General features: G+C 54.4%; 2 protein-coding genes across 7 annotated transcripts in view; both read right to left on the reverse strand.

The window, feature by feature from the left end:
- The window catches only part of COLEC11 (collectin subfamily member 11), a 32,877-nt gene extending 24,841 nt beyond the window's left edge, over positions 1 to 8,036 (reverse strand). The window contains exon 1 of one of the 5 annotated variants that reach the window (XM_019453066.2): positions 7,923 to 8,036. The gene's annotated coding sequence lies outside the window, so the exon portion shown is untranslated. Of the gene's footprint in view, positions 1 to 4,128; positions 4,296 to 7,922 lie in introns of those variants that run through there. The other 4 variants (XM_019453090.2, XM_019453061.2, XM_019453098.2 and 1 more) reach the window with 4 other exon arrangements.
- Positions 8,037 to 13,979: 5,943 nt separating this feature from the next.
- The window catches only part of RPS7 (ribosomal protein S7), a 117,512-nt gene continuing 109,656 nt past the window's right edge, over positions 13,980 to 21,835 (reverse strand). The window contains exons 1-7 of one of the 2 annotated variants that reach the window (XM_053891196.1): positions 19,808 to 19,866; positions 19,499 to 19,582; positions 19,172 to 19,243; positions 18,295 to 18,438; positions 17,540 to 17,604; positions 14,666 to 14,816; positions 13,980 to 14,092 (exon numbers count right to left, since the gene is read on the reverse strand). In XM_053891196.1, the coding sequence (XP_053747171.1) occupies positions 14,015 to 14,092; positions 14,666 to 14,816; positions 17,540 to 17,604; positions 18,295 to 18,438; positions 19,172 to 19,243; positions 19,499 to 19,573 (585 nt within the window). In that variant the 5' untranslated portion in view covers positions 19,574 to 19,582; positions 19,808 to 19,866 and the 3' untranslated portion in view covers positions 13,980 to 14,014. Of the gene's footprint in view, positions 14,093 to 14,665; positions 14,817 to 17,539; positions 17,605 to 18,294; positions 18,439 to 19,171; positions 19,244 to 19,498; positions 19,585 to 19,807; positions 19,867 to 21,835 lie in introns of those variants that run through there. The other variant, XM_053891197.1, reaches the window with a different exon arrangement.

The raw sequence follows: 21,835 nt of genomic DNA on the forward strand, positions 1-21,835 counted from the left end.
CCAGCACAGTGGCCCCGCAGTCCCCGGGCCCAGGACCACCCCAAGCCCCTGAGGAGCCTGGCTCTGGGGCCGTGAACGTGCGTCTCCTGCGGTTTCCTAACTGGCATTACCGTAGGCCCCTGCATTCTTAAATAATATGTTGTGCAGTTTGCTCGGTTTGGGACTTTATAAGGCACCATAGTCTTCTGAGCCTCGACTGTTTTACTCAACCTTCTGCCCCCGGCTCGCCCACGTTGCCACGTGCAGCTACAGCTCATCGATTATCTAAGTCTATCACCTATACCACCGAGATCAGTCCCTGGGGTGAGGGGGGGCAGGACGGGGACAGACCCTGGAAGGCGCAGGGGCACACAGCTGGCCGTGCGTCCCTCCCCCAAGTGCCGGTGGGGAAGGCTTGGTGGCGACACCCAGACACCCCCCACTCCGAGACTTTTACGTTCACATGGCACAGCGTTTGGGCACAGCCGCGCGCCCGGCTTCGGGCCAGCACCGGGACCAGTGCCCGGGCCGCATCACGGCTCCGCTGTCAGCCTGCGCTCACCTTAAAGGGGAGGCTGCAGCCCCCGAGGTCCCCCTGAGGAGGAGCCATGGAGCACGAGAGGTCTGCAAGGGGCTGGGGCCATGCGCGGCAAGCACTTGCTGAAGACAGCATGATGCTGCTGTCACCACGCGGCATGAGGGCCCCGTGGCCCGCGACGGCTCCAGACAGGGGAAGCCAGAGTCTCTGAGCTGAGACGTCGGTGCCCTCCTTAGCGTGCCCACGCTGTGCCGCTTTCTCCATGAAAAGGACGCAGGCAGAAACCGCCTGCGCTCCGTGACACCTGCATGGAGGCCCCAGCTCCCGTCTGCGTGACCACGGGGTGGACTGTAGAGGGTAGGGGTGAGGCTGATTGCCCCTCAATGGGGGAGAAGAGAAGGCCCACGGAGGTCAGCACACTGCTCCCGTCCCACCGGCCAGGGGACCACAGATGGGGGACGAAATCAGCTGCCCAGAGTTACCCCTCATCGGTGGGGACGGTGGGGTCAGGACCTGGGGCCTCCTGACGCACCTGACCTGCCCCCTCTGCTCCCATCAGCCACCGAGCACCAGAGTGGGCCCACCTGCCCCCTTACATCACGATCCCGTGGCTTTTATTGTGTGTTGGTTTATGTTTGGTAGAGAGAAAAGGAGCCACCATTTATTACCTAACCCAGACACGTTGATCTTATTTAGTTCCCAAGACCACCTGAGGACCTCGCTTCTCGCCGTGAGGGTGGCGAGGCCCAGGCCGCGGGAGGCTGAACGGCCAGCGTCGCACCACAACTGGACCAGGAGGCTGGCGCTCGGCCTGTGGCGCTCACACAAGTGACCGACTGCAGGAGGGAGAAGACGTGCGAGGTCGCCCACAGCCCACAGGGCTGACCTTTGCCCTTTCCCTTCTCCTCTGCCGGCTGGGCCGGGGGTCCCCGAGCCCGCAACGTGGTCGGGAAGTAGGTCACGCCCGCAGCTGGCAAAGCGCTCAGGGCACCCTGGCCGAGTGAAGGAAAGAATCCGTGAATGAACGAACGAACAAACGAACAAACGAACACACAGAACTTCACAAGCACAACACACAGAAGCGGATGCTCTTTTCCTGCTACTGCCTGTCAAGCTCCCCAAGGGTCTTCCATGCCTGACGTCCACACGTGATTCCCAGGGCCAGCCCCTCGGACACACGGCCGCTGCAGAGCCAGGGACCCGCGTGGACACGGCCTCGCAGTCCGTCTGCCACACGGCCGTCAGGGTCCCGGAATCCCTAACAGTTTCTGAACAAAGGACAGCCCGGCCTGGTCACTGCAGTGTGTCCTTCACTGCAAGGATCTTAGCTGCTGTAGAAGCAAAGGCTTTGGCTCTTTCCAGGATGTAGCTCTGAACAGTGTTTGATAACGTTATGTTGTATGTCAATAATCTCTCAATTTTAAAAAAGTCACGGTGTGCCTGGGTGTCTCAGTCGGTTAAGCGACTGTCTTCGGCTCAGGTCATGATCTCGCGGTTTGTGGGTTCAAGCCCCGCGTCGGGCTCTGTGCTGACAGCTCAGAGCCTGGAGCCTGCTTCGGATTCTGTGCCTGCCTCTCTCTGCCCATCCCCCACTTGCCTCTGTCTCTCAAAAATAAATAACCATTAAAAAAATTTTTTTTTAATTTTTTTTTTTTAACATTTATTTATTTTTGAGACAGAGAGAGACGGGGCATGAACGGGGAAGGGTCAGAGAGAGAGGGAGACACAGAATCTGAAACAGGCTCCAGGCTCCGAGCCGTCAGCACAGAGCCCGATGCGGGGCTTGAACTCACAAACCACAAGATCATGACCCGAGCTGAAGTCGGCCGCTTAACCGACTGAGCCACCCAGGTGCCCCCCAAAAAATTTTTTAAGTCACGATACGAGCTTCTGGGCAGCTCAGTCGGTTGAGTGTCCAGCTCTTGATTTAGGGCTCAGGTCAGGATCCCAGGGTCGTGGGATCGAGCCCCAAATTGAACTCTGTGCTGAGTGTGGAGCCTGCTTGGGATTCTCTCTCACGCTCCCCCTGCCCCTCCCCTACTTGCACATGGGCTCTCTCTCTCTCTTTCTCTCTCTCTCAAAAAAAAAAAAGTCATGACAAACATCTGTTCCACACCTACTTTCGTGCGGAAGCCGATGGGCATTTGCTGGTATGTGGAGAGGCAAACAGGGTTTAGGTTTTGGGGTGTCAACAGCTGACCTGGAAACTTCCCCTCCGGATAGAAGGGGTGTGTCAAGAGACCGCCACGCTGCTCAGCACGACCCACCGCCCTCACACGAGGCGGCTTGCTTGCTACCTCCCCAGCAAGGCGGTGCCCAGGGAGGGGAGAGCCCAGAACCAGCGGAAGCCAGAACGCCTCCCTGAGGCCCTCGCTGCTCGCGCATCAGCAGGGCAGAGAGCAGGGCGGCCCTGGGTGGGAGCCCCTTCCCCAGGGTTCTGGCTCCCCCGCCCGGGAGGAGAGGAATTCTGTTTGTAAACGCAGAAGCTCCTGGCCTCCTTTAAGAATAACATCCTTATCTCCCGGCCAGAGACCAGGAGGTTCCCACCCTCCCTTCAGTGAAGGAAGCCAGGGTTTCAGAGGGGAGATACAATTTGGAATTCTCAGTCGCAGTTCCTTATAAGAACGAAGGAGACGATGAAAACAATGTGGCTTAATCTGCCAAACGTGCAGTGGTACGTTTTCATTAAATATCCACATTAGGGCCCAGCATTTATATAGACGGAGAACCACATCCAGGAGCACCGGGGCGCTGGGGCCCCACCCCCACGACGGGGTTGCTTCCTATGGTGACGGTCACGCTGATGAGGGGTCCTTCCCCAGAGCCCACCCGAGAGGCACGCGCAAAGTAAGAGGCTTTTCCCGTCGTGTTCTCCGACCTCTGTCTCCGCTCCTCACTCACAGACCTCTCAAGCTTGTGGATGAACCAGAATAGCCGTGAGAGGTCGGGGCGCGGCTCTGGCCCCCAGGAAAGTCCTGTTACACATCAGAAGTCCTGTTACGCACACACGGCGGCTTTCCAACTTTGCCTTTTAAATTCATAAGCACCTCCTAACTTCGGCCTCCAGGTTGTCACAGCCAGCAGGCCAGGAAGGGCCCCCGTCACACCATGTCTCATCCAGTTTGGGAGACGAGAAACCCCCACTCCGTACCAGGCGACCCTCTCTGCGCTTGAAAGTGACCTTCTCCGGTCCTATCTTTGCCCACATCTGGCATTCCCATTACCGAACCCCAAAACAGAGCTACCGGCCACGGGTACAGGTTACTGCTGTTGTCCGTGCGGCCCCACGCTGCGACTGGCGATTCGGAAACTCGCTGCCCCACCTCTCTGAACGTGTGCAGAGCTGAGAAGGCCTCCCCCAACCGTCTGGTAGCCGGCAGCCCTAGGTCGTCGTCAGTTATCCCCGGGAAGTTTCCACCATGAACTGGTGAATTAACAAAACGGTGGAATTCTAGTGCCTGGTTCACGTGACACCCCCATCCTTTGTGGGGACCTAAGAACAGATTCCCGTCTGTTCTCCCACCTCTGGCCGTACCCGGAAGCTCGCCTCGACCAGGCGACCCCCGTCCTGCCCTCCAAGACCGCCAGGTCACCCGGCAGAGTGTCCCTACCTGCAGCGCACACTAGGCGAAGGGGGCGTCCTGACCGTCGGGGACCCACGAGGACACTGCACCCGGGAGCCTCATGGCTGCTATTTACAGAGGCCGCTGAGCCCCACAGGCCAGGCGAGCGGGGCCCCGGCTGTCAGGCTGCCCAGCAAATCAGGCTGCAGCCTTATCTGCAAAGAGCTTCCTGTTTGAAATACATCAGCTGCCCCGCGGGAGGGCGGCGAGGAGGGTGTGGGAACGTTGCAAACTCCCGGAGGTCAGGGCTCCCGGCAGACCACGGACCCGCCCCGAGAGGTCCTTCCAGCTCTTCACCCCCGACGCCACCCCGACTGTCCTGGCCTCTCTTCCGGGAGGACGGTGGGGATGCAGGAAAGCATTGAGTGGTCCTTATCACCTGGTGTCACATCAGACAGAAACACACGCAGCTGACACGCTTCCTCTCCCGTTCTCCGAGTGGGCTTTCACTTCACAGCATTAACCTCGTCTACTGGTCGAGACCGAACCCGTGGCGAGACCCCAGACTCACCGCGCTCACCGAAGCTTCGTGTGTGCCCCAGACTCTCTCTGTGCGGCGGGCTGGGCGGGTCCAGCTTCTGCGCAGCCTGACTTTTGGGGGGGGGGGTGCTTCTTTAAGAAAGAGATACACACATAAAATTAGGATCATAAAAAGCTACATTCAGGGGAACCTGGGTGGCTCAGTCGGTTGAGCGTCTGACTTCGGCTCAGGTCATGATCTCACAGTTCGTGGGTTTGAGCCCCGTGTCGGGCTCTGTGCTGACAGCTCGGAGCCTGGAACCTGTTTCGGATTCTGTGTCTCTCTCTCTGCTCCTCCCCGGCTCGTGCTGTGTTAGTCTCTCTCTCTCAAAAATAAACATTAAAAACATTTTTTTAAATGCCACATTCAATGGTGCATTTGTATTTATACCAAAAAGAGAAATCTTAAGAGATTACAAATTTTGTAAAACCTGTCAAATTCCATGCACATCACAAAATCCATGAAAAAGAATGGATCCTTTATTAAAACCACCTAATAGCATAAATAAATCTCACAACCTGGACCAAATGGGCCACTTTCAGGGAAACACAGGATCTACCACAATGGACCCAACATGAAATAGACGACTTAGCAGCCCCATAACAATGAAGGGAACTGAATTTGTAACTTAAAAACTCCCAAAAAGGAAACTCCAGGCAGGCCAGGTGATTTCATACCAGAATTGTACCAAACTTTAATTTTTTTTTAATTTTTTTTAACATGTATTTATTTTTGAGACAGAGCATGAACGGGGGAGGGTCAGAGAGAGGAGACACAGAATCCAAAGCAGGCTCCAGACTCCAAGCTGTCAGCACAGAGTCCCACGTTGGGGCTCGAACCCACAGACTGCGAGATCATGACCTGAGCCAAAGTCGGACGCTCAACCGACTGAGCCACCCAGGCGCCCCTTTACCAAACTTTTAAAGAAGAGTTAACACCAAGTTTACATACCTCTTCCAGAAAACAGAAGAGGGAGGAGCGTTCACCAATTAATTTTATGAAGTTGGCATGACCCTGATACCCAAACCAGACAAAGACAGTACAAAAAAAAAGAAAGAAAGAAAACTGTAGACCGATAACCCTCACGAATACAGATGCAAAAGTCTTTAACGAAATGCTGGCAAACAGGATTCAGCAATAAATAAGAAAGATTTATAAACTGTCACCAAGTGGAGTGTTTCAGGGATGTAAGCCTGGGTCAATATTCAAAAGTCCAGCAGTATCATCAACCGTAGTAAAAGCTAACAAGGAAAAATTGCATGATCACATCAACAGGTACAAGAAAAAGCATTTGACAAAATTCAACACCTCTTCATGAAAAAAAAAAACCTCTCCGAAGGGGGTGCTTTCTCAACTTGATAAAGCAGCATCAACGTTTAAATAAACCTACGATAACACCATACTCAGGAAAGACTGAACATCTCCCTCCTAAGATCTGGACACGGCAGGACATCCACTCTGACCACTGCAACGCAGTGCTGGAGTCCCAGCCAGAGCAAAAGACACGGCAAGGAAAGAAAAGGCACGCGGGTCAGAAAAGAAAAACCGAACAGCCCCTTGTGCAGACGACAGAAGTGTCTGCTTGGAGAATCCCAGAGAGTCTACAGAAATTCCTAAAACCAGTAAGGGGGCTCAGCAGGGCTGCGAGTACAACATGAACACACGGAAACCCGGGGCACTTCCGCGAGCGAGCAGTGAACACGTAGACCCCGAAATTAAAAATCATTTACAATCGCTCAAAGGAACGAAATGAACACAGAGACTCCGAAATTAAAAATCATTTACAATCGCTCAAAGGAACGAAATGAACACAGAGACTCCGAAATTAAAAATCATTTACAGTCGCTCCAAGGAATGAAATGCCTGGATGGAAACCTCACAAAACACGTGCAGGACCTAAGTGCTGAAACAACGCGCCGACCGGGAAAATCGCAGCAGGTTTAAGAAACCGCGAGGCGCGTCGAGCTCCGGGACGGGAAGGCTCCGCGCGAAAAGGAGGCCGGATTCCCCCCAAAGTGATCTACAGGCTTAACGCGATTCCTATTGAAATCCCAGCAGGAAGCTTTGTAGACAGAGACAGGATTCTTCCAGAACTAGAAGACAAAGGAAGCAGAAGAGTTAAAACAATTTGGAAACGAAGAATGAAGTAGGGGGAATCAGTCTGCCCAACGTCAAGATTCATTATATGGAGAAGCAGAGCAGAGAACCCACACAAATATACCCAACTGATTTTTTAAAGTTTTCTCGTCGTTGTGATAAAATACACACGACGTACGATTCACCGTCTTAATCACTCTTCAGTATACAGTTCGGTGGTATTAAATACATTCAGATGTCACGTGACACATCCCATCCACCTCCGTGATTCCTTCCATCTTGTGAAACCAGACCTCCGTGCCCGTTAACGCCACAGTCCCATCACACCCCCACCTCAGCCCCCTGGCCACCACTGCTGGACTTTCTATGATGTTGACTATTCTAAGACTCTCACATAATGGGAAGCAAGCAGTATTTGTCTTTTTGTGACTGGCTTATTTCACGGAGCGTAACGTCCCCAAGGTTCATCCGTGTGGTGACAGGTGTCAGAACAATTTAACCAACTGAAATCCAAACTAACACAGCCCAACTTGACTTCACCCCTGCCCGGGGACGTTTGGCAGCATTCTGGAGATACCGTCACGCCGTGCGGTTGGGGGCGCGGTGCTGGCTTCTGGGGGGAAGGGGCCGGGATGCTGCTGAGAGTCCCACGGTGTTCTGGACACTCCCCACCACGAGGAAGAGCCACGCTCCAAAGACGCCCCTGGTGCCACGAGCGTCACCGGACAGGAGGCCTGAGACCGCAGTCCTGGGTGACAGCATACCGTGTCCCGAGGGTGCATCCCCTCGCCCACGCTCAACGCCAGCTGAGGGGAAGGCGCGGCATCCAGGTGCCAGCAAGGACCCCTGAGTCAGCCCCTATTCAGTCCTCAGCACTTGCCCTCCCACGAGGCTCTGGCACTCTGGCTAGAGCGCAGGAGACAGGGCGGAGAGTGAGAGCCCTTGCCCAGCTCATGCTTTGCAGACCGTGTGGAACGAGCAGACAGCGAGCCTGTCCCACGCCCCCCCGCCCCCCGCCCCCGCAACCCTCCTCCTGTCTCACCACTGACCTGGGACACTTACCTTTTGTTTTGTGTCCCGAATTGTTAAGGGCTCTTTCAAAAAGTGCCAAAACCTGAGAATCACTCTTGGTTACAGAAGAGGTGGTAATATTATACTAACGTACCTGCTTCAAGTAGCTTGTAAATTAGAACCGAATTTCAATTGGGAATCGTGTTTACACCTGCCTGGCCAACAAGTACCAAAAAGTCATGAGGAATCACTAGGCACGTCTCCCTCCGGACCTTCTCTGTCTTCCGTCCCGCCCTCAGTTTTCTTCTCGAAAGCGCGCAAGTCACGGCCCTGGGCTCGGGCTTCTCCCGGTGAACCCCGACCCCTCCAGCAGCCTGGCCCCGCGCAGTGGGTCACAGTGAGAATCTGGCACGGCTCCCCAGAATTATTTACATCTCCCACAGATAGCGGAGCCATCCGCACACAAGAGCCGGACCAGGCCTGTCTGTCTCTGGACAGGAATTTTCCCTGGAGTCACCCGGCCGTGCAGCTGTGGCCGTGGACGCTGTCCGTGAGGCCGTTCACCGTGCTCCCCCCGTCCCAGGCCCGAAGGCTCTGTCTCCCCAGAGTCCCCTGAAAGCCTCCCTCCGCTTGCGTATCCCACCCCTCAGCCACACTGGTCACCGGTGGGCACAGACCCCAGACGGTCAGGGAACACTCGCGCCCACCGGGCCGGGACATCCAGCTCTGACTTCACAGTGTCGCTCGCCAGCACGAGGGCTGTTAGCCACACTCAGGGATGCTACGACTCACCACAACCTCTGACCACACCACAGCATCCGAGGTCATGAGAGCACCCGAGATCGCGGGGTCTCAAACGTGAGCGTGCACCGGAACCATCCAGAAGGCCTCTGAAAACGCAGACAGGGCCCCACCCCAGACCTTCTGAGTCAGTGGGCTGGTGCGGAGACCCGGGAACTTTCATTTCTCACCAGTTCCCAAGCCGGGCTGGAGCTGCTGGTCCCGGGACTGGGCTCGGCGAAGCCCCGCCTCCCTCACAGGGTCGCTGCGAGGCATTGAGTTAATGAGGCACCGGACACGCGGGGACGCTCACGCGTCAAGTGGTAGCCGTCGTGCAAATTCTCACTTCCTGCCTTCCCTCCTTGGTTGCCCCACGAGACCGCACGCTCCTGCCCTGGCACAGGGACGGACGCCAACAAACCCGTCCCTGCTCCTTGCGGGAGGAGGTAAAGACCTGATGGATGTGGTCCCCGCCTCCCGCAGCAGCCCCCCCCAGGAGCGGCGAGGGACGGCCACAGAACCGCACCATCAGGCCCATCGACGGGCCTGGTGAGGGGGAGGCCGCCTCAAGCGGCTGGGAACAGCCTGAACTTGAACAGCACGGGGCAGCTGTCAAAGCTGCTAACCCCACACGGGGACTCCTGGGCCGGGGTCCTCAGTCTTTCCGTGGTTCCTCCAGGCCATCCCTGTGCACCTCGTCCTGGGTCAACAGAAGCCAAAGGAACGGACTCCGCGAGCCACCAGGAAGGCAAACCTTCTTACCTACAGCGCATCAGTAACTGGGAAGTCAAGGCCGCCTGGGTTCACGACCGTCAGACGTGTCTGCCTCGGGCCCTGCGCACTGACGACCTTCTGGGCAGAGGCTGTAACTTACCTCGTTTTTCCGTGCCCTGGGTCTACCAGAGGATCCGCGTGTCGCCGGCCTCAAAAGCAGGGGCCTCTGCACAGCCTGGGGCGCCTGGGTGGCTCAGTCCGTTAAGTGTCCGATTTCGGCTCAGGTCATGATCTAGCTGTTCGTCAGTTCGAGCCCCACGTCGGGCTCTGTGTTGACAGCTCGGAGCCTGGAGCCTGCTTCGGATTCTGTGTCTCCCTCTCTCTCTGCCCCTCCTCCACTCATTCTCTCTCTCTCTCTCTCTCTCTCTCTCTCTCTCTCTCCCCCTCTCAAAAATAAATACACTTTTTAAAAAAATTAGAAAAAAAAAGAATAAAATGTAGAACTTCTCCTTTGTTCCGCTCACAGATTGAAGGGTTGCAGACTGGGCTCTTAGCCACCTCACTTCCCAGTACCTGCGAGACAACAAACCCTTCTTGTTCAGGAGACTGATTTCACGCATTCTCACTCCTTTCAAAAGTAACATCACCGATTTGTTTTCAAGGACAAGACGGCTCACGTATTCTTTTTTTTTTTTTTAATTTTCTTTTTTTCATGTATCCTTTCAACAAACAGCGGGTCTGCATGTCACTCTCCAAAGGACATACAGCTCCTCGGCGGGGACTGACAGGTCGTGTGCTCTGACAGCGACCCTTACGATCGGAGGAACCAGGAGACTCGGCCAGGCCGGGCCCCGTCCTCCGCTCTACACACGAGAACTCAAGTCGGAGAAGCGAGGCAGCTCCCGGAAGGCCCCAGCTCCCGCCCGGCGACGTCCCTAACGGACCTGTGCCGAAGGATTAAAACGGGCCCAGTGGGCAGCACTGCCATCGGGCCCTCACTGCACCGTGTCCGCAGTCCAGGCTTGCAACGTGCCAAACGGGAACGGTTGTGAATGAAATTAGCAGAGTGACAAGGCCATGGCTGTGGGCCATAGCGGGCTCAGTCGCGCAGTGATTACAGACCGAACAGGGTTTTGCCCCACTTCAGGGAGGTGGGAAGGCTGTTTTGGGAGCAGAGGGTAGCGTGCTGGATACAACAGACCCCTCACGTAAATACATCACTACAGACCATGAACTTGATTTTATCGTATAGAATTCTGAGTAAAAATGTAACTGCCAGAGGAAGAGGCATTCAGACTAAACTTCCTTATAATCAGTCACCCACTGTTGCTGCTGTTTTGATTACAGAGAGAACATTCCGACTGAGCTGAAGGCACTAACTGCTTCTCCAGCAATGGGAGCGATCTTTGTGACCAGAACCATCTCTGATAATTGAAGTGTCTCTATTTTCATTAGATGTGGTTTTATTGTACTGTCACAAACTTTTGTAAGTATCAAGTGTAGTGTTAAGAGATCTAAAATTATGTATCTCAGTGCCTCAAGAAGTTGAAAATGTTCCACTAAGGAACTTTGCGGCTTCAAATACCTTTATCGGTTCTTTTACCATATTGTAGGAATTAGGGACTAAAGGCTGGACTAATACATAAGCTGAAGGGAAAAGGAAAATTCAGAAAGTTACATCTGGGGCGCCTGGGTGGCTCAGTCGGTTGAGCGGCCGACTTCAGCTCAGGTCATGATCTCGTGGTTCGTGAGTTCCAGCCCCGAGTTGGGCTCTGTGCTGACAGCTCAGGGCCTGGGGCCTGCTTTGGATTCTGTCTCCCTCTCTCTCTGCCCCTCCCCTGCTCACCCTCTGTCTCTCTCCCAAAAATAAACATTAAAAGATAAAAATTAAAAAAAAATACCCCAGCAAAAATAAAAGGGGATGGGAGTAGATTAAATAAGACCGTTAAAACATCCAACTGCTGAAGCTGGGTGACGGCTGACATTCCATTATACTTTTGCATGTGGATAAAGGCTTTTCCAAAGAGAGACGTGAACAGAAACACATCACTGGCTATGCCTCGTCAGTTGGGCAACTACATTTGCCAACACCCAAATTTCCCACCTTTCTTGGTATTGGGGTAATCTTTGTTCTTATAAAGCAATTGGAAATGATTTGATATTTAAGTTTCTAACAAATGAATGCTAAGTCAGCTGAGTCTTTGGAAGTTTTTAAAAGTGTTAGAATATTCTTTTCCGAGTTGTTACCGTACGCAGATTTTACAGGTGACACGTTATCTACAATGAAAGCGCTTCTCAGCGGCCACCTCAAAATATACTTGTTCCTTGGCACACGCTAGTCTCGAAAGCAATTGTTTTCTCACAAAGTGCTAAAATGTATTTTCTTGGGGCATGGATTTTGTTTTAATGTCACTTGTCATCAGAAAAACCAACAGATTCAGAATTGTTTAAAAGAAAAATTTCTGGGAGCTTTCTGGAAAGTTTACCAATCTTGTTTCCCACAGAATGAGACTGAACGTAGCAAGCTTCATGACCACTCGGTATCTGATTTAAAGACTCAACCACTTAATGTAACCCACAAAACCCCCATCACTAGGAACTTGTAACTGCAGTATTCTCCCAGGTTACGGGGCTGTGGCCATCGACCCCAAAGGCCTGACACGTGCAGTTTAATGAAGTGCACACTTAAAATCCTGGGCACTGGTCACTTTTTTTTTTTTTTTTTTTTTTTTTTTAATTTATTTTTGGGACAGAGAGAGACAGAGCATGAACAGGGGAGGGGCAGAGAGAGGGCGACACAGAATCGGAAACAGGCTCCAGGCTCCGAGCCATCGGCCCAGAGCCTGACGCGGGGCTCGAACTCACGGACCGCGAGATCGTGACCTGGCTGAAGTCGGACGCTTAACTGACTGCGCCACCCAGGTGCCCCTTAATTTTTTTTTAACGTTTATTTATTTTTGAGACAGAGAGAGACACAGCATGAACGGGGGAGGGGCAGAGAGAGAGGGAGACACAGAATCGGAAGCAGGCTCCAGGCTCTGAGCCATCAGCCCAGAGCCCGACGCGGGGCTCCAACTCGCGGACCGCGAGATGGTGACCTGAGCTGAAGTCGGACGCTTAACCGACTGAGCCACCCAGGCGCCCCTCTTTTTTTTTTTTTTTTTAAGATTTTTTTAGATGTTTATTTTTTGAGAGAGCCGTCAGCAGAGCCCCACGTGGGGCTCGAAATCGCGAACTGTGAGATGGTGACCTGGGGTAAAGTTGGTTGGGCACTTAACCGACTGAGCCACCCAGGTTCCCCTCAGCTGGTATTTTCTGAAGACCAAAGTATATGCTAAACGTTGTCGAAGACAATTAGGCAGGGGCCCTAGAGCAGCACAAAAAAACGCAGAGCCCGGGAAACCAAGATGGCTTCGCGCCAGGAAAGGGCGAGGGAAGGGCGAGGCGCGCTTGCGGCACATCATCCGGGGCCTGAGAAAACCAAACTTGACCCCAAACTGGGAGCCACCGAGCTTACCACGGTGGGGACGGTAGAGTGAGGAAACGGCAAATGGGGTCCTCGGAGAAGAGCCGAGTTCCGGGCGACTGCCTCCCCTCGGGGAGGCCTTCCTCCCTCAGCCACCGAGCAAAGCTTGAGCCGCCAAGCTGGGGCAGCACCAAGGGGAGCCCTCCCTAAAACAGCCCCAACAGCCCGTCTGGGATGGCCTCGACCCTCACGGGCCCGACCCTCACCTTGCAAAATGGGGAACTACCACCAGCTCGCCTCCCGGTGTAGCTGGGATCGAATCTCCTTGCAGGGCTAATTTGGTGCAAAAGGTCACTTGGGGCTGCCTCCAAGGATGTTTCTTCCCCCCCAGTGAAGAGGGGCGGCTCTGAGAGGCAGTTTTGAGGCTTAGCAGTCGTGTGTCCCAGAACTCGACACCTACCCCTCCCCCAGCCACCTGGGAGAGAGCTGGCACAGCTGGGGCCCCTGCTGCTTCGCCCCCCCCAAAACTTCTCATCATAGGGACACCGGACCGTCGCGCGGAACACGGATGGCGAATCTGTGCGTGACAATTGATTCCACAGGAAGGGGAGCAGGGGGCCGCTCAACGGGCCGTCTCAGTTCTCACAGGATCCCACGTTCACAGCAGTGTATGCACCTGAGACCACTGAACTGTACCCTCACAAAGGATAAAATGGTAAACTTGCGTGTGTGGTTTTCTTTAAATGTTTATTTTTGAGAAAGAAAGAGAGAGAGAATAAACCCCAAGCAGACTCCACACTGTCAGTGCAGAGCCCAATGTGGGGCTTGATCCCACAACCGTGAGATCACGACCCGAACCAAAATCAAGAGTCAGACACTTCACTGACTGGGCCCACCCCACCCCCGCCGGGGGGCCCCTGAAGTTCAACTTTGAGGTGGACTTTCCAGGAGACACGGTACCCGAGTAGAGCACCTCGGCGGGACTAGGATGTACCGTCACCCCGATTACTCGCGCTCCAGTTCCCGTGGATCTTTGGGATGAACTTGTCAAAGCGCCAATACTTGGCCATTTGGGGGATCTCACGTGGTCCCGCCCCCTCCAACATCACCGACTCCAGGTACACCCCTCGCGTGCACCCCGTTTCCCCGAACGGCCCACAGACACCCTCTCTGTTCAGAAGCTTCCAGCCTGTGCAGGAAGCTACCGGTAATGCATCCCCATCTCCGAAATTCTGAGAACCACGCCCAGAGCAGAATACTGTGAATGTTTTATTTCATCATTTTGTCTACAACTGAAACTCTGGGAACTCAAAGTTAACATCCTTGCCCGTGAGCTTCTTATAGACGCCCGAGAAGGTTTCCACCTACGAGCAAAGAAAGAATTCGTCACAAAACTCTTAAATATGCACATTCATCTGAAAGCCTAACGATTATGTGAAACCGGGCCCTGCATGGCGTCCCCCGCCTCAGCAGCCGGGCACACAGGGCACGAGGGGTACACAGGGCGTGCCCGCCTGCCAACGCTGGGGACGAGCTCATCTCTGGTGCTGAGGGACACGGCTCTACGGTCTGTGCCCGAGTGAGGTGCTCTGAGCCCGTGAGGGAGCCCGGGGACCGTCCTCCTCAGTCACGCTTTCCCGGGAATGAAGGGAAGGGACAGCTCTCCCAGATTCTGACACCACCACATCTCACCCCCAGAAGGATCCACAGCCTTGCTGAGGGGAATTACCTTACTTCCAATGTTCCTAGTAACTTAAAAGGTAGAGAGTTTTGACTTTCAAAACATCCCCCACTGTGAAACCCGACACGGAATCCGAAGGGAAGCGCGCAGAGGTTCCGATGGAGCAAAGCTGGCCCTGGGTTTACGCTCGCTGGCTCTGCTGACGCCGGAGACAGGTCACGCCCTTTGCCCTCCCGCAACACGGTCACCCCATTACCTTGTGTTCCACGTTGTTCTGCTGGGCTTTATCCAAGTGAACCTTTATGAGCCGGCTGCCGTCCAGTTTCACACGGATTCTCTTGCCCACAATCTCGCTCGGGAAAACCAAGTCCTCCAGGATCGCGTCGTGCACGGCGGTCAAAGTGCGGCTGAAAGAGCCCAACGACGGAAGTGAGAAGCCCGGAATCTACGACGCCTGCCCTCCTGTGAGCCCCTTCCAAGTCAACAACGCAAAAGGCCAATCCCAGGCCCCTAAACCAAGTTACCACTGGGCTTCCCACGGACGACTTACATCTAATCCGTCGCCAGGGCCGGTGCCAAACTAGACAGGGCGACCAACACCTACTTTCCTTCAAAGCTTAGGGGGAGTTCGACGCGACGCCTTATAAACCACACACGCCGCTCCCGGTGATCATCTCCAGGGAGCGGGAAGGCAGGGAGGGCTTTCACTTTTACACACAGCTGTAGGTGTTATTTTTGGGCACGCTTTCGACCAAACACCTCCGTAACCTCCTAACCACTCGCTCTTCTGCAAAGCCATCCTTCTCCAAAGTTGTCAAATTATCTACAAATTCCTGTGACCACGTAACTTCCTGACACAAGATCCTTCAAGAGCTCGCCACGACCTCCGAAGCTCCTCCTGGTTCCCTGGGACGGGATGGGGCACCTCGGTCCCCAGCTCCTACGCCCCCACTCTCATCCCGCCACGCACGCCTCCGCGATTGTCCCACTCGCATCCCTGACACCACGTCACGTCCACGACCCACGTGGCCGCTTGACGAGGAGGTTCAACTGATTCCGAACCCCGAGCGCTAGCGGGATGCTGGGATGAGACAAGAAGGGGCGGCCCTCAGGTTTAGAGGCACCTGTGTCACGGAGCCCATCAGGTCCCCTCGCCCCCAGCAGGTCCGAGACCGCATTCCCCTCATCTGTGCTTCAGAGCTGCCAGTTCCTACGCACACGTCACACCTTCTAGGGGCTCCCGGATGCCTCCCGAGGGCTTCCTGTTCCACGGCCACGGACGGCAGGCTCAAGGGAAAGCCACTTCCCAAATCCCGCATCACCTCTCAGAAAGCAAATGACAAGGACGCCGCCCCAGTTAAGCTTTTCCCCACAGTACGAGGAAGAACACAAACACGGACATGTGTCTACCCTCCCCCTTAAAGCGTAAATCAGAATGGAATCACAGCGGCCGCGCATCTTCTGACTCCAACACGGTCTATTACAACGGGAGGGACGGGGATGCAACCTTGACCATCCCGAGCCCCAGGAACGGAACAGGCTCAGAGCAGTAACGGAAACCCTGCTATAGATTAGAAACAAGAACAAGAACAAAAACAAAAAGAAGTGAGTCTCAGGACCTCACATGTACGGGAGAAAGCCGAGTACTGAAGGAGAAGAACCGTGGAGGCAGGAGGTCAGGCTGGGAAGCAGTGAAGGGCCGCGGCCGGTCACCTAGGGCTTCGCGCAGGAGCACAGAAGGCCCCACGTGTGGGGGGCGGGTCACCAGGGACGTGGTGAAGTCGTGTCCCCGGAGCCGAGGTGGAAACACACGTCTGGGATGGGGGACGGCCAGAGCTGTGGGTGGGGTCAGTCCTGCAGCAGCTGCCCTCAGAGCGAAGGCTTCGTTCTCACACTCCCAGTACCGACGCTGGCTCTCACGGCCCGCGTGCTCTCCACCACCCCGCGTGTCTGATCTCGGGGTCACAAACTACCCGGAACACCAAAAATTCCCTGAATCCTTATGTTACTCCAACTGCCCAGGATCAGGCTCAAAGTACTGAAGCCCAAGATGCAAGTTCCAGAAAGTGTGGCCCCTGCCCTTCCCTCCCCCACTCCTCTCCCACAGGAGCAAGTATCTGCCTGTAAGACTCGAGTCCCACCCCTTGTTCAAGTGGTTTTACAAACAAGATGAAGTTAAAAACAGCCCAGCATTACTGGTCTGGCTGAAAAGAGCAACTCTCCAAGCCTCGGGTCCGTTCTCCTCATCCCTTTAGAAGTAAGGATACGAGGCACAGTACCGACTTCACCTGAAGGTTACACAGGTACCAGAGGAGTTTCCCAAATGGTCCCCAGGGCAGGGCCTGCAGGGCTTCAATAATCCAACTCTGTGAAACGAGACTTCAACAACACACCAAAAGGCCCAGATCAAGGAGCCAGCAACTCTCAATCTGAGTTTAGGCCAGAAAACCCTAAACTGATCAAGTTTAACGAACACCGTTCGTGAGCATCTATAACCGCAGCAACACTTCTAATCTGATGTCAGCAACAGAAAAATGTGCCTAATTTCTTAGCCTTAATTCACTGCAAAAATAAAACGTAAAGACCCATCTCAGCCCCCTCCGCTACATCCAGTGTGCTTGATCCCACAGCTCTGCACTGAGGACCCCCTCACTGTTCCTGTCCTTTACCCAAAGAATTGGAGAAAACCCTCTCTTCTGAAAGCAACGACCTATTCATTCTACCTATGTAAACATATAATTCTTACTCTAGAATTCATTTTAAAACATTTATACCTCGGGCGCCTGGGTGGCTCAGTTGGTCAGGCGACCGACTTTGGCTCAGGTCATGATCTCGCAGTTTGTGAGTTTGAGCCCCGCGTCGGGCTCTGTGCCGACAGCTCAGAGCCTGGAGCCTGCGTCGGATTCTGTGTCTGTCTCTCTCTCTCTCTCTGCCCCCTCCCCTGCTCACGCTGTGTCTCTCTCTCTCAATAGTAAATAAATGTCTAAACAAATTTTAAATCAATAAAATAAAATAAAAACTAAAATAAAAAAGCAACCTACCAAAACTCTTAGTACAAACAACCGAGCAGATAAGGAGTTGTTAGTAAGGGGTTTACAGCACACTTTTTCGACGCTGATAAAATACTCACCTTCTGGGACGCTTTTGCTTGTTTTTTGTACGGCTTTTTCGAGTTGGCTTAGGCAGAATTCTCCTCTGTGAAGATTACCGTGGAAAAAGAAAAACCTCACGTTAGCAGAAAGCTGGCAACTGTCAAAGTGCTTTAAAAGCCAAAGGGCAGTAACAATAAATTCAAAGTTTGCGAAAGTCAAACCACCCAGACCAAACAAGCTACTGAGAATTCCCCGATTTCTCATTAATTCATTCAGAATCCAGAGAATATATTCAAACAGCGCCAGAAAAAAAAATCCCTCGCTCCTGATTTGAGCCCCAAATACTGCACACCTGCCACAATGCCAGGCCCGCCACGGTAGGAACACGCCTGCGGAGCCACAGGCTAGTTAAATTTGTCACTCTGGCATTTCTCCCCCACACATCTGTTTGCACCAAGGCCAGATCTGAACTTTAAAAAAAAAAAAAAACACAACCACCTTTCTTGACTACGGGCCCCTTTCCAGGAACTATTCCTCACCATCTGCTTTCCTCCCAAAGCATACAGCCGCCCGCTTCAATTCTGTCCTGCAGACAAACCACGGCTCAGACCCACCACACGTCCCTAATTCCCTCGTAAACGCACTACATTCACGCCCTTGTAAACGTGGAGAGCCGTTTTCACGTTAACAGCAGAAACGTACTTATCTCTTTAATCTACCGCAAACACAAAGTGAAACACAAGTGATTTTAACAAAATTCCCAAAACAAAACATGCACCAGGACAACACACACCTGAGCAATAAAGACCACGTGCTTCCCGCTGAACTTTTTCTCCAGCTCACGCACGAGCCGGACTTGGATTTTCTGGAAAGACTTCAGTTGAGGAACGGGAACGAAGATGATGATAGCTTTCCGACCACCGCCAACTTCGATCTCCTGAAGGAAGAACACAGAACACCAGCATGACCTTGAGTTCACACGCCCATCTTTCCCACCCGAGCCCAGCGCTGAGCGCGAACACTCGGCTTGAACGTGGTCAAATACTCTAGCACACCAAAATTTTAAAGAAACCCTCCTCCCGCGCTTTCCCACCGCCAGGGCCAGCCCTCCGTCTCCCCTCCCTCACAAACCCCACGCAACGATGCGTGGGCAACGCTGTGCTCCAGGAGGTAAAGTGCACAACCGGAACTGAGGCTGCTTGTCCCGTGGGCAACCTCCAACCCCATCCACACGCGCTGCAGCTCCTAAACTAAAGGCGGGAATTTGAAAAAGTGAATTTCCCCCGACACGGAGTCCAGACCGGCAGCCTGGAAAGTAGACCCGTAAAGGCTGCAGCAGAGAAGCCCCGGAAACAAGCGGGAAGGAAGCGCGTTGTTCTCGCTGCCAACATGCCCCGGTTAAGAAGGCCAAGCCTCAGACTTTCTCTGCGAGGTGCTCCTTCCAGGACCAGGGAGCGGGGACGGCCGGCTCGGCCAGGTCTCTGACCCACAGTGCGCCTCCCCACACACTGTGCCACCTTTAAGACGACCCGGGGCAGTCCCCCCACCCGCATGGCCGCACCTGCACGGGGCGCGCGGGAAGGGGCCAAGCAGATCCCGCCACCGCGCCCCGCGGACGGTCCGCCTACGACCACCCCCACCCCCACCCCCGGCATAAACCCCCCCGTTACCTTGGCCGCCGTGATGTTCAGCTCCCTCAGCTGGGCTTTGAGGTCGGAGTTCATCTCCAGCTCCAGGAGGGCCTGGAGAGAGAAGCGGCCGGAGCCGACCCTCAGCGGGGCGCCCGCACCGCCCACGTGCACACACTCGGGGCCTCCTCCCGGACGCGTCCCCACCTCCACCCGGGGTGACACGCGCCGTGGGGGGGGGCGGGGGCTGGTGCCGGGGCGCGGGCGGCACTTGCTGCCGGAGGATGACGGACACTTGTTGGGGAGGGGAACGCGCGCTTGGGGGCGGGGGGAACACGCGCCGGGGCTCCGGCCCTGCCCTCCCCTCACCTGGGAGATGCCAGACTCGAACTCGTCCGGCTTCTCGCCATTGGGCTTCACGATCTTCGCGCTCGAACTGAACATGGCCTTCTCCTGCAAGTACAGGGCGCCCTAGCTCAGGTGTCCGCGGCCCCAAGCCACAGACCCCCGCCGGTCCCGGCCCCGCTCCACCCCGCGGAAGCCATCGGGGGGCACGGCCCGGGTAATCGGCCGTATCCCCGCCGGGTGAGCCGGGCCCGCCGATGCAGGGAGGACTCCGACACGTGTAGTCCTCAGAGTCGGCGGAAAAGTCCGCGGGAGAGAAGGCCGCCAACATACCTCGGTGAGAGCGCCGGTCTAGGAAGAGGCCTAAGTCTCGCGAGAGCGCCTCAAGTCCCGGCGGCGCAAGGGAAGAGGCGGGAACAGTGCGCGAGAGAAACCGGAAGAACCACCGAGAAAAGGTCGAAGCCGAGAGAGTCCCAGGAAGAGGCTCGTGGGGTCGGGCGCGTTGGGAACGCTCCTCCGGAGGCGCCGTGTCCTACGAGGCGGGGGCCGGGCGGCCGGGCCGGGGTCTGGGCGGGAGACGGGGGCCGAGAAGAGCAACCCCACCCCGAAGAGCGGATGTTCAAAAAAGTCTCATTTAACCCGAAGAAACTCACTTCCCCGCCGACGCCATGAAAAAGAATCAGAGGCTTGGATGCCAGTTCAGCCCGGAGAGAACCCGATGAGATGACGTTCGTTAGAGCTCTTTGGAAACGAAGTGCTTTACGAGTAAACGTGGTTTTCCGGCCCTAAACAATTTAGCCCTCGTCCCCACTGCTTGGTGCGGCGGACACTTGGGGACGTCCGCGGACACCTCTCGTGCGGGCCGGAGCGCAGCGAGCCGGGGGCGGGGGGAGCCTGGGGCCCGGGGCGCCGACGCGAGCGGGGCAGAGGGCTCGGGGTGGGGTGGGGGACCGTGGGCAGAGCCAGGCCGGAGCTGGACAGCCGGGGTCAGCCGGCCCTGACCTCAAAGCCGGCAGAGATCGCGTATGAGGAAAGATTGGGGGATGACACATCGCTACTGGGTTCGACAAAGAAGTATTTATTAGAAAAGTGCGTCCCGTTGTTGCCATGCTGTCACTTCCCTCCTGCCCTAGAGAGGAACGAAAAACATAATGCAGAAATACTCTATGATGTCTATACTCTGGCGCTAATGCTGCACTAGGTGCTAGCGATTTAGTAGAACCCGCTGAATCCTTGCCCTCGGGAAGATTACCTTTTGGTGAGGAAGAGGGAACATAAAGTGGCAAGACCAAGTATGTAATGACAGATGATAGTAACAAACAGTAAAACGAGTCAAGGGGAGAAGAAGGATTCATGCTCTAAGAAGTCAGGGGAGTTTTTGAAGAAAGATGTGGAAGAAGTAGGAGCTGTTCGCCAGGAAGAACATTCCAGACAGGGAACAACTTGTGCTAAATTGTCTGGCCGTGGTCACATAATTTAATCTCTAGAGGTCCAGTTTCCTTGACTGTCATATTTAATGGGCCAAGCACTGTGAAAACTGCCGACACCTGTACACCAGCTGATCTCTAAGATTTCCCACCACCTTTACTAAGCTAAAATTGAGTTCATCTTAGAGTTTTAAAGCTAGGTATGTTTTTCTAATAATGCTTTTTAAAAAGAGGCCACTATCTCCTTGGAAAGTTAAGAGTCAACTTGTTCAAGAAAGAAAAGTTTAGGGGCGCCTGGGTGGCGCAGTCGGTTAAGCGTCCGACTTCAGCCAGGTCACGATCTCGCGGTCCGTTAGTTCGAGCCCCGCGTCGGGCTCTGGGCTGATGGCTCGGAGCCTGGAGCCTGTTTCCGATTCTGTGTCTCCCTCTCTCTCTGCCCCTCCCCCGTTCATGCTCTGTCTCTCTCTGTCCCATAAATAAATAAATAAATAAATAAATAAATAAATAAATAATAAATAAAACGTTGAAAAGAAAGAAAGAAAAGTTTAGCTGCACCTCTAATCTTATCGGGGCAGTCATTCCAAACACTGGATGAACTATTTCCATTTCCTTAACTGCACGCCTTTCCAGCCTGGTTCTGATCTCTGCGGCCCTACCAGAGTAGCACAGGAAGTGTATTCAGTGAAGTTCTTCCTGGTTTTCCCTGCTCTGTTGGGTATTAGTAGTGCGAGAGGCCATGCTTGTCTTGTTCCCCATCTGGGGGAAAGCATTGTCTCATCAGAAGTCTCATCAGAAGTATAATTTAGCATCAGGGTTTCTTTTTTGTGGATGTTCTTTATCAGGTTGAGGAAGAACCCCTTTATCCCTGTTTTCCTTAGAGTTTTTGTCTTGAGTGAGGTTGTGTCACATTCTTTTCATGCAACAATTAATAGCA

The sequence above is a fragment of the Panthera pardus genome, unplaced genomic scaffold (assembly GCF_024362965.1).
Source record: "Panthera pardus isolate Hobbes unplaced genomic scaffold, ASM2436296v1 HiC_scaffold_26, whole genome shotgun sequence".
NCBI lineage: Eukaryota > Metazoa > Chordata > Mammalia > Carnivora > Felidae > Panthera > Panthera pardus.